This window comes from Macrobrachium rosenbergii, chromosome 13, assembly GCF_040412425.1.
Source record: "Macrobrachium rosenbergii isolate ZJJX-2024 chromosome 13, ASM4041242v1, whole genome shotgun sequence".
In the NCBI taxonomy this organism is placed as follows: domain Eukaryota; kingdom Metazoa; phylum Arthropoda; class Malacostraca; order Decapoda; family Palaemonidae; genus Macrobrachium; species Macrobrachium rosenbergii.
In genome coordinates, this window is record NC_089753.1 from 26,198,431 (window position 1) to 26,211,412 (window position 12,982).

Genomic DNA, 12,982 nt, shown 5'->3' on the forward strand with positions numbered 1-12,982 from the left:
GCAAGCAAATCGCAGCTGGCGCTTGAGCGCATATATGAGTGTGAGTGAGTTTTATGAGACTCTCTTGGCCCCCTAATTCTGGAGAGGAGGCGAAGGTTATAGGCAATAAAACCATCATTTCCTCCGTGCTTGTGCATGTGCATGTATGTATGCATATACGTATGTATGTGAACATACTTTCTTATTATGTCAATGAACTCTTGTCTATGTATATTTCTGTATTATGTCAACAATCTCTTATCTATGTACACTTACTTTTGCATTATAACTTCTCATCTTAACTTCTCAACTTCCTCCTCATATTTCTTAACACGCATTTCACTGAAAGCCTTGAAAGCAAAAAAGGAAATGAATTAAAGAAAAAAAAATCTACGCTAAGTTCGACGTAACCTCACTGTAGCGATAGTAAGAATATGATTTCAATTCTCTCTCTCTCTAATGGAAACATCCACTAGACCTTTACACACATATATATATATATATATATATATATATATATATATATATATATATATATATATATATATATATATATATGTTTCCATGACCACAATAAACCTCCCACCTAATAGGCCTTGAGTACCTCATTTGGACATTCTTCTCCTCAGAGCAAAAAGGCCCGACACGGGTGCCTAAACTTTCATGGGAGACGTAAGTATACACGTATGCATGTATGATGTGCGTATACACGTATGCGTGTATGATTTACGTATGTATGACCAGGGCCTGCTGCCTGCTCTCACAGACAGAAAGTCTCCATTATATTCCCCTCACAAGGGCTGGATCGATCGATCTCCTAGCAACACACGTCCTCTCTCTCTCTCTCTCTCCCCCCCTCCTTCCCCCTCCCCTCTCTCTCTCTCTCTCACGTGCCTATTACAGCCTTTTAATGTAGCTTCTATCGCATCTTCATCTCCTTCTCTCTCTCCCCTTCTTCTTCTTCTCTCCTTCCTGTTATCCAGTTTCATTTCCATTCATTTTCGAATGTCACCTATCTCTCGTGAAACTTTTCCGGTTCCATTACTTTAATTTATCTCTCATTTCATTATCTTTCGCTTAACCTTAATTGCCATTTCAGTTCTGTACACCCTTTCCTTCTAATTATCTGATAATCCACTTCCGTTCTTTCTTTTCATCTTTCTTCCAGTACTTATTACTCTGGAATTCTTCCTTCTACTTTTTGTTCCCGATACTGTTCCATCTAAGTCGTTCCTCGCCATCTTTTCTATTCTCCGTTCCATTTCAATCCAGAGAATCGTCTCGCCTACTGACAGTTCCCTCTGTTTAGTCATCAGATTCTTCCATTTCCCCATTTTATTTTTATTCCGGCGACTTTTCTCGTCTGTGGCTATTAATTCTTTTAATCTCTTTAACCTTGCTCTTCTGTTCCATCGGCCATTTTTAGTTTTCTTTAAAAGAAATCTATTGAGATAGCTTTTTCTGTCCGTCCGCACTTTTTTCTGTCCGCCCTCAGATCTTAAAAACTACTGAGGCTAGAGGGCTGCAAATTGGTATGTTGATCATCCACCCTTCGATCATCAAACATACCAAATTGCAGCCATCTAGCCTGAGCAGTTTTTATTTTATTGAAGGTTAAAGTTAACCATAATCGTGCTTCTGGCAAAGATATAAGACAGGACACCACCGGGCGGTGGTTAAAGTTTCACAGGCCGCGAGTCAAACAGCATTATATCAAGACCACCGAAAGATAGATCTATTTTCGGTGGCCTTGATTATACGCTGTAAAGAAAACTCGGCTGCGCCGAAGAAACTTCGGAGCATTTTTTTACTTGTTTAATCTATCAGACACTGTGTCGAATTCTTGACTGATATTCTTGATTGAAATTTTTGACTGGCGTTCCTGACAGCCGAGGCATCAATCATTGTGATGTGTATGAACGGTTTTAACGGAGAGAGCAATAAACAAAAGCCATCATCACAATCGCCCCAACAATGAGAGAGAGAGAGAGAGAGAGAGAGAGAGAGAGAGAGAGAGAGAGAGAGAGAGAGAGCGAGCAGATTTTGATAAAGTCAGGTATTAAGGAATGACTGATTTTATGTGAAATTTTCATCAGAACATTCGTACGAGAGAGAGAGAGAGAGAGAGAGAGAGAGAGAGAGAGAGAGAGAGAGAGAGAGAGAGAGAGAGAGAGAGAGAGCAGATTTTGATAAAGAGAAGGAATGACTGATTTTATGAAATTTTCATCAGAAGAGAGAGAGAGAGAGAGAGTGCAGATTTTGATAAAGTCAAGTATTAAGGAATGACTGATTTTATGTGAAATTTTTATCAGAACATTTTTTGATAAAGTCAAGTATTAAGGAATGACAGAAATTTTCATCAGACAGATTTTGATAAAGTCAAGTATTAAGGAATGACTGATTTTAAGTGAAATTTTTATCAGAACATCTGACGAGAGAGAGAGAGAGAGAGAGAGAGAGAGAGAGAGAGAGAGAGAGAGAGAGAGAGAGAGAGAGAGAGAGAGAGCAGATTTTGATAAAGTCAAGTATTAGGGAATGACTGATTTTATGTGAAATTTTCATTAGAACAGATTTTGATAAAGTTTACATTAAGGAATGACTGATTTTAAGTGAAATTTTTATCAGAACATTACATCAGAGAGAGAGAGAGAGAGAGAGAGAGAGAGAGAGAGAGAGAGAGAGAGAGAGAGAGAGAGAGAGAGAGAGCGCAGATTTTGATAAAGTCAAGTATTAAGGAATGACTGATTTTAAGTGAAATTTTTATCAGAACATTCGTACGAGAGAGAGAGAGAGAGAGAGAGAGAGCAGATTTTGATAAAGTCAAGTATTAAGGAATGACTGATTTTATGTGAAATTTTCATCAGAACATTCGTACGAGAGAGAGAGAGAGAGAGAGAGAGAGAGAGAGAGAGAGAGAGAGAGAGAGAGAGAGAGAGAGAGCAGATTTTAAAGTCATAAATGACCAAGTAGAACATTCTGTACGAGAATGAGAGAGAGAGAGAGAGAGAGAGAGAGAGAGAGAGAGAGAGAGAGAGAGAGAGCTGATTTTGATTATCATTGCTTTTTATGTGAAATTTTTATTAGAAAAATTCAGAGAGAGAGAGAGAGAGAGAGAGAGAGAGAGAGAGAGAGAGAGAGAGAGAGAGAGATTTTGATAAAGGTATTAAGTGATGAATGGTTGACTGATTTTACAAATTTTCATCAGAACATTCCCGAGAGAGAGAGAGAGAGAGAGAGAGAGAGAGAGAGAGAGAGAGAGAGAGAGAGAGAGAAGGTTAATACCAAGTAGTCAAATGACTTATTATCATTGCTCCCGTTTTTTATCAATTATATGACAATATACATTTTGACAGAGAGAGGTATGTGATGAATGGTTTCACCCCCCCGGGGTGAGATTACCTTGTCAAGCCGCTCCCGTTTTCAATTATATGACAATATACATTTTGACGGAGTACCGAGCTCCCATCCTCTCTCTCTCTCTCTCTCTCTCTCTCTCTCTCCAGCTCTCTCCAGCTGCAACACAAAGAAGAAGATTAGCAGCCAGGTTTCTAAGCCACCGATTAGGCGTACGGAGGCTTTGATGAACTTCTCCTCATGTCCATACACTTCCTTTCCTCGCCCAGAACAAGCATCGAACGCGGGTCCCTTGGAAGTGAGCCGAGAGAGAGAGAGAGAGAGAGAGCGAGAGCGAGGGGAGATGTCTGTCTGGTCCTATGAGAGGGCTGGTGGTGTGGCAGTCGGCGTGCGACCGGCGAGGGAAACGGATCGTTATACCGGTGCCTGGAACCTGGAACGTTTTCTCGTGTGCTTTTCCAGGAGGAGGAGGAAGAGGATCTCTCCCTCTCACCACTGCAGCAGCAGCAGCAGCAGCGGCGTGCCCCGCGATCGTACTTCTTTTTCCTTTTTTTTAATCCGTGGATACCTTCGTCATTATCTCGATGCCCTCTCCTAGTACCTACGACGTCGAAGCCAAAGGTCTGTCTGTTGCTTGCGGAGAACTGGAAAGAGGACAGTCTACGCGAGACTACTAATATTCGAGCATGGAATGCATCCTGGAACATCACGTCCGGAGAAGAGTGGGAGTGAGAGGAGGAGGAGGAGGAGGAGGAGGATTCAAAGAGAGAGAAGGGAAAAGGGAGACTATAGCAGAGAGAGAGAGAGGGGAGGGGGAGGGAGGGAAGACGACGAAGGTGGGGGATTTGTTTACACTCTTGGAAGAGGCGCCTCTCTCTCTCTCCCCTTGCTCTCGGTGACCCTCCGGAGGGCGATGTGACTTTGTGGAGATGGTGTCCTCAATGGGACATTGTGGGGGAAGCTGTCTGGAACAGAGCCCTGGAACAGAACACTGAGTCTCAATGTTGTGGCCCCTTCCAGGACGGCTGGAACAATCATCCCCCTTCTCTCTCTCTCTCTCTCTCTTCTCCTCTCACGAAGCACAAGGGCTTCCGCGCCAAGAGGAGCACACACACAGAGAGAGAGAGAGAGAGAGAGAGAGAGAGAGAGAGAGAGAGAGAGAGAGAGAGAGAGAGACGACCATTCCAGCTCGTGAAGCTGATGTAACGATCGGGCCCTTTCATTCCATCCCCCGTGTCTCCTGGCATGGAAGGGGAAATTTTGCGGACAGGCAGCCCACCCTCACGAGGAACCCTCTCTCTCTCTCTCTCTCTCTCCCCTGCCATAGAGAGAGAGAGAGAGAGAGAGACTCCCCCCCCCTCTGTCTCTCTCTCTCTCTCTTTCCCCTCGCACGAGGGTAGGGAGTTTTAGCGGTTTACCAAGCTCAGTGAACCTCCGTTGTGGCGATGCGAGGACTCAGTCCAGGAGACTCATTCCAGGCGCTCCTGGAAATGAATGTACTGGACGGACTCGTGGCGTTTTTATTCCAGTTCCCCCCACTCCTCCTCCTTCCCCACCCCCAGAGCTTTGTCAATTTCAGTGATACAGTGATTCGCTCTTTTGTAAAATATTGAAAAAAAACTTGTTTTTTTTTGTAAAGTGATGGATGTATTCGTAGTGATAAGTGAAGACCTTTTTTGTTTTTCATTTGGGGAATAACGAAGCTTCTTTGAAGGCTCATAGAATTCCACTCGAGGTATCAATTTACATATGCCCTTTTGAACTTTCTCAGTGTCTCCATTAGATATGTATGTACACAAATATATATATATATATATATATATATATATATATATATATATATATATATATATATATATATATATATATATTATATATACATACATACATACATATACGTGTGTGTGTGTGTGTGTGTGTGTGAGTGAGAGAGAGAGAGAGAGAGAGAGAGAGAGAGAGAGAGAGAGAGAGAGAGAGAGAGAGAGAGAGGACGCCACACATTTAGACATCTCATGCACCAACAGTCAGTTTTACTCCAAATCTAACAGATCAAATTTCAACCAAAACAGAAAAGAATAATCTAAGACAAAGTGGACCTTAATACAAACAGCAATTAAGGAAAAGACAAGTGACAGAAAAAGAAAAAAAAAAACAAAAACAAAAGTGATACCCGAGAGAAAAGGAGAGAGAGACCCTTCTTCATTTCCCGTGTGCCTTCCACCTTGTTCTTCTGGGATGACCTTATGACTAAAGGTGAGTTGACCTTGTTTAATTCAGTTAATTTATTCACTTATTTACTGCTCTGTTTATGCATTGTTCACTCTCCAAACTATTCAATATTCATTCACTCGTTCTCCAAACTATTCATTATTCATTCACTCATTATCTAAACTATTCATTTGTTCATTCTCCAAACTATTCATTATTCACTCATTCTCCAAACTACTCAGTATTCATTCATTCATTCTCCAAACTATTCATTATTCATTCATTCATTCTCCAAACTATTCCTTATTCATTCATTCATTCATTCTCCAAACTATTCATTATTCATTCACTCATTATCCAAACTATTCATTTGTTCATTCTCCAAACTATTCATTATTCATTCATTCTCCAAGCTACTCAGTATTCATTCATTCATTCTCCAAACTATTCAATATTCATTCATTCATTCTCCAAACTATTCCTTATTCATTCATTCATTCTCCAAACTATTCATTATTCATTCATTCATTCTCCAAACCATTCATTACGCATTCATTCATTCTCCAAACTATTCATTTTTCAACTCTCCGAACTCTTCATTGTTCATTCATTCATTCTTCAAACTGTTCATTATTCACTCTTCAAACTATTCATTATTCATTCTCCAAACTATTCATTATTCATTCTCCATACTGTTCATTATTCATTCTCCAAATTATTCATTATTCAGTCATTCTTTCTCCAAACTGCTCATTATTCATTTATTCATTCTCCAAACCATTCACTATTCATTCATTCATTCTGCAAACCATTCATTATTCATTCATTCATCCTGCAAACTATTCACTGCTCATTCATTCATTCTCCAAACCATTCTTTATTCATTCATTCATCCTCCAAACTATTCACTATTCATTCATTCATTCTCCAAACCATTCATAATTCATTCGTTCTCCAAACTCCTCGTTATTCATTCATTCAATCTACAAACCATTCATTATTCATTCTCCAAGCCAGTCAATATTCATTCATTCATTCTCCAAACCATTCATTATTCATTCTTCAAACTATTCATTATTCATTTATTCATTCACAAAACCATTCATTAATCATTCATTCATTCTCCAAACTATTCATTACTCATTTATTCATTCACAAAACCATTCATTAATCATTCATTTATTCTCCAAACTAAATCATTTCGCAACTGAGGGTTACAAATCCTCTGCTAATTGTTCAATCTTTTCAGCAACTCTTACCAATGCTTGTGGTAGATGGCGGCTACGATGAAAAACGAACCTTTAGTCACTCAAATATACATTCTCTAACAAACAAGTAAATCCTTATTCATGAAGAATGAATTATATATATTGAACCACGTTTATGCATACATATACATATATATATATATACATTATATATACATATATATATATATATATATAAATATATATATATATATATATATATATATATATATATATATATATATATATTATATATATATATATATATATACACACACACACACACGAATATAATGTTACCAAGAAATATTTCTCACAGCTTTTGAAAAACTTCAAAATTTCTTTTGACACCAAAAACATTTTTTTTTCTTACTTAAGTTACTGAAGAAACAAAATACAATAAAACTGACCCGCAAAAATATGTCAAAATAAAAAAAAAAATTAAATAAACACCCTATCAGGAAACTACGAAATTATTCATCTTGAATGAAGTGAACTGTTGAAAATAAATTACTGATAGATTTTTCAGCAAATACGCGGCCATAAATGCAATGTTTTTCTTTTCAACTAGCAGTAACGTCATAAATACATTTTTGGTTGGAAGTTGCGTATTGAAAAAAAAAAAAAATACTATATATATATATATATATATATATAGAGAGAGAGAGAGAGAGAGAGAGAGAGAGAGAGAGAGAGAGAGAGAGAGAGAGAGAGAGAGAGAGAGAGAGAGAGAGTGCTCGTAGCTGAAAACGCGTATTTTGAAAAAATCAACAAAAGAAAAATTCTTATTGGTGAAAAATAAATTTCTTAAAAGGCAAAAAAAAAAAAAAAAAAAAAAAAAAAAAAAAGATTGCCACAAACTTTTACCCAAGGTTAAAAAAATATAAAACAGTAATTATTATTATTATTGTTATTATTATTTTAGAAGATTATTATTATTATTATTATTAACAAGCCCATTAAAGAAGCCACCTGATTGAAATTCAACCCCAAAGTATATTATGGTGTTGATTGAAAGATGTTCAAAGATATTATAGTGTTCATTGAAAGATTGATTGATTAATTGAGAGTTATCTGGCGTCACAACTACAGAAAGAAGAGATCAGTCATCAGCAGACAAAGATATATTAATAAATTAATGATTAAATAGGTGAAAAATATGGATAACCTGTTAAATTAAAAATACAAGGAGAATTGTTCTTGGGTTGCAATGCTATGCATCGTCGCTTGAGCTTTGAGGTTCCAATTGCACGACGTAATCGGGGAGCAATGTTGCAATAAAAATGTAAAAGAGAAATGTGATAAAAGCTAAGATTTATAAAAAATAAAATAACGAAAAACATGAGAATAATGAAGAAATATTCACTCATAGCACAAGTTACCAAAAAAAAAAATTGTAAATTTTTTTTTTCAATAAAGTGAAGAAGAAAAATTTTCCGAAGTAAGATTTTGCAAATATTTGATAACAAGATTTAGAAAAAAAATTGATTAATGGAAACAAACGAACTTTAAGCTCAAGAGAAAAATAAGTAAAATATGCGCTGAAGTTTCTTCGGCGTAATCGAGTTTTCTGTACAGCCGCTACATCGTATAATCAAGGCCACCGAAAATGGATCTATCTTTCGGTGGTTTCGGTATAATGCTGTATGAGCCGCGGCCCATGAAACTTTAACCACGGCCCGGTGGTGGCCAATCCTATATCGTTGCCAGACGCACGATTATGGCTAACTTTAACCTTAAATAAACTGGAAACTACTGAAGAGGCTAGAGGGCTGCAATTTGGTGTGTTTGATGATTGGAGGGTGGATGATCAACATACCAATTTGCAGCCCTCTAGCCTCAGTAGTTTTTAAGATCTGAGGGCGGACAGAAAAAGTAAAAGGACGGATAGACAAAGCCGGCACAACAGTTTTCTTTTACAGAAAACTAATACTATGAAATCACGAAAACTTGACGAGTGAAAATATATCAAACTTTCATAAAAGATGAATAAAAAACACAGGTGGGATAATTGTTATCATAAACACAGAAAAGACCCAGTAATTAATTATAAAAAAAATTCATTTATTAAGGGATGAAAATAACTTACAAAGCATATGCAGAGCAAAGTTGACATCGCTAAACCATTCATGAAAACGGCAACAAAACACATTTTAAAAAGCCTGAAACAAAATCTTATGTATGGAAGGAAGATAGATTTGAGGCCAAAGACCAAGCGCTGGGACCTATAAGGTCATTCAGGGCTGAAAGGGAAACTGAGAGTAGGTTGTTTGAAGGTGTAACAGGAGGAAAACCTCACACTTGCACTATGAGACAATAGTTAGGAGAGGGTGGAAAGTCAGATGGAAGAGAGAGAATATGAACGGAGGTACTGTAAAAGGAATGAAAGAGGTTGCAGTTAGGGGCCGAAGGGACGCTGCAGAGAACCATGAGTAATGGCTACAGTGCACCACGTGAGGTGCACTGACGGCACTAGCCTCCTATGGAGCAAACAAAAGCTTATTTTGTAAAAGAAAAATTATATTAAATTCAAGCGTGAACGGTAACCTTGACCTCTGACCTCTGACCTGGGTAAACAGAGTTACTTATGAGTCGCTTTATAACAGAAAACCGTAAATAAATGGCCAGGTCCTGAGATTGCATACAACTGTTATTATCTTGAATAATGGACGCGAAGGTTTCCATGTCAACAAGCCACCATCCCTCGGACTGTTTCTTTCAAAACTTAATCCTACTGACAAGATGATTAATATAAGTGTTCTTGAGATATACCGATAATACACACACACACACACAACACACAAACAAAGTAATTGAAAGAAAGGGTATTTTAGAAAAGAAAGGTTAATGGATACAAGTGAAAAATGCGCCGGAGTGTCTCAGGCGCAGTCGAGTTTTCTGTACAGCTGCTACAACGTATAATCAAGGCCAACAAAAATATATCTATCTTTTGGTGGTCTCGTTATAATGCTGTATGAGGCACGGCCCATGAAAATTTAACCACGGCCAGCGGTGGCCTGTCCTATATAGTTGCTAGACGCACGATTATGGCTAACTTTAACTGTAAATAAATTAAAAACTACTGAGGAGGCTAAAGGGCTGCAATTCAAACTGTTTGATGATTGGAGGGTGGATGATCAACATACCAATCTGCAGCTCTCTAGCCTCAGTAGTTTTTAAGAACTGGGGGCGGACAGAAAAAGTGCTGGAATATCACTACTGGAAAGGAGCCAAGCTATAAGAAGACTGTGTGGTATATGTAATGTAAAGGAGAGGCTAGGGAAGCTCGGCTGGAGATACTATGGCCATGTAATAAGAAGAGGGGAGGTGAAGCTAATCAAGAGAACCAAGAACATGCCAGTGATGGGAGAAAAAAAAAAGTATATCTCAGTTTAACCAGACCACTGAGCTGATTAACAGCCTCTCCTAGGGCTGGCCCGAAGGATTAGATTTATTTTACGTGGCTAAGAACCAACTGGTTACCTAGCAACGGGACCCACAGCTTATTGTGGAACCCGAACCACATTATGACGAGAAATGAATTTCTATCACCAGAAATAAATTCCTCTAGTTCTTCACTGGCCGGTTAGAGAGTCGAACGCTGGGCCAACAGCATGCTAGCTGAGAGCTCTACCCATCCCTCCAATGAAGAACTGAGGAGGAGAAGGAGTAGGAGTGTGGGGTGTCAGCAGATCAGGTGGACGGATGTGGTGAGGAGGGGTATGGGTGAAGTGGGACTGGGGGAAGATTCAAGGAACAGAAATAGATGGAGAAAGTTGACTCGAGCGGCCGACCCTGCTATACAGTGGGACTAATAAGGTCGAAAGAAGAAGAAGAAGAAGAAGAAGAAGAAGAAGAAGAAGAAGAAGAAGAAGAAGAGAAAGTGCAGACAGAATAAAGTGCGGACGGACAGACAAAGCCGGGGCAATAGTTTTCTTTTCCAGAAAACTAAAAAGGGTAATATGTAAAAGGGTTAAAATCAAGACAAATGAAAAAAGGATATACTTTTGAAAGAGGCCAGTCCAGAAGGGGGCTTTTGGAAAAAAAAATGGCAAATATAAAAATGGATAAATGAAAAAATCTAAAAAACAGTAAAATGAAAATGGACAGCTGTCAAAAGGCTAAATAAGGAAATTGGTACTTCGGATGGAAACGCCACATCAGAAAATTATCAAATAAAATAATCGTAAAAAGTTTATTTTGAAAAAAATGCACATTAAAAAACACGAAAAATAAAATAAAAACTCAAAAAGTATGAGAAACTATCTCTTTTTTTAATGCTGATGACAAAGACAAAAAAATAAAAAAGAAAAATATTAACACATTAAAAACACTGATAAATGATTAAAAAGTCTCAATTTTATTTTGAAAAAAGCAAAAAAAAAAAACACTAAAAAAAGTAAAAAACCACGATGAAAAAATAAAAAAGTATGAAAAACTATCTTTTACTGCTGAAGTCAAAGACCAGAAAAGACAAAAAAGACAAAAAGACAAAAATGTTAAAAGATTAAAACAAAAAGGGTTCAAAAAGGCTCCTTGATGTACGTCAGTGAATTTATTTCTCCTTCCGACGGAAAAGTTCTCTGATTAAAATTGTCTGTCGCGACTTTGGCGGGATCTTATATAACGAAGTTTCTAAAAAATTACCTTGTTTATCTGTTATTTAATTTTCTGATGTCTCTAAAGGAGAGAGAGAGAGAGAGAGAGAGAGAGAGAGAGAGAGAGAGAGAGAGAGAGAGAGAGAGAGAGATTCATTTTATTAATATTTTAAAGACTTGTTTATCTGAGAGAGAGAGAGAGAGAGAGAGAGACAGAGAGAGAGAGAGAGAGAGAGAGAGAGAGAGAGATCCTTTTAATTAATGTTATAAATCCTCTCAATAGTCATCAACAGAGAGAGAGAGAGAGAGAGAGAGAGAGAGAGAGAGAGAGAGAGAGAGAGAGAGAGAGAGAGAACGTTTTAATGTTCTGAATCATCTGAACAGTTATCAGTGCTCTGGGAATCAGAGAGAGAGAGAGAGAGAGAGAGAGAGAAGCCTTGCAACCAGCCATTCCCAAGAAACGTAAAAAACAAAAAACCAACTAATCATTTCTAATAATCAAACAAAGGAACCAAAACAAACACACAATCTTCGGACGAATGTTTGTAAACACTCTCCTCCTCCTCCCGAGAGCTGTCACTCATTCATAATTTTCTCTCTCTCTCAGCTGATCGATACGTTCCTTCACAACGGCCAACCTCATTCCGTTGACGAGTCTTTAACCTGGTGGACCTGTCAAAAGAAAATACCCTTATCTCATCACTGAATACAGACAACTGGCAAGTTAAAGGCATCAACGGGCAATTTATGCCACGGTATTGATCGTACAGTATATGTCTTCTTGATACGACGAGCTGCTTGCTGCTCGTTTTCGCGGCGGGGATGAAAAACGTCGTACGTCTGACAGGCAAACGAAGCTACTGCCTCGATTGTTATTCATGCTTTTTTTGTTACGAGTCACACTTATTTTTATTTTATTATATTTTTTAGCCGATGAAAACATCGTACGTCTGACAAGCAAACCACGCTCCTGCCTCTATTAGTTGCTTATGCTTTTGTTACAAGACACAGGAACTTTTTTCCTAATTCTAACAGAGCATAATGGACATATTTAAGCATAAATATCGTACGTCTGACAAGCAACGAACGCTCCCGCCTCTACTTTTCGCCAATATTTTTATATTACAAATGTCAAACTGAACTTTTTTATTTCTTAATTTATTTTAACAAAGCATAATGGACATATTTAGGCATAAATATGTCCTTCTCATTCTAAAAGGATAAAAAAAAAAATCACCATTCACAAACGAGGAATGAGGAATAAAGGAATAAGGATACACAAAGGAGTGCAGAGATTTCCATATCTCACGCAAATGATACGGAACTGACAATATGACAAGAAAGAAACTGAATAAATTCATTTCTCGTCGCTGGCGTCGCAACGACTAAGGTCAGCGGCCCAGAGAGGCATTCTGAAGACGACAATGAATTCATTCAAGCAACTGCCGTTGTCTGAAAATCAATGAACGAACAAAAAAGAACAAGAAAACACTAACATAAGCAACAATTGACACAAAACAACCACAATTCTTATTCACGAAAGAGAATTATTATTATTATTATTATTATTATTATTATTATTATTCAGAAGATGAA

The 12,982-nt window shown here is 37.8% G+C and overlaps 1 protein-coding gene across 1 annotated transcript in view; it reads left to right on the plus strand.

Moving 5' to 3' along the window:
- The first annotated feature begins 3,715 nt into the window (after nucleotides 1-3,715).
- Nucleotides 3,716-12,982, plus strand: part of LOC136845066 (uncharacterized) — a 55,819-nt gene continuing 46,552 nt past the window's right edge. The window contains 2 exon segments of the mRNA XM_067114887.1: nucleotides 3,716-3,954; nucleotides 5,403-5,586. Of these exon segments, the coding sequence (XP_066970988.1) occupies nucleotides 5,577-5,586 (10 nt within the window). The 5' untranslated portion in view covers nucleotides 3,716-3,954; nucleotides 5,403-5,576.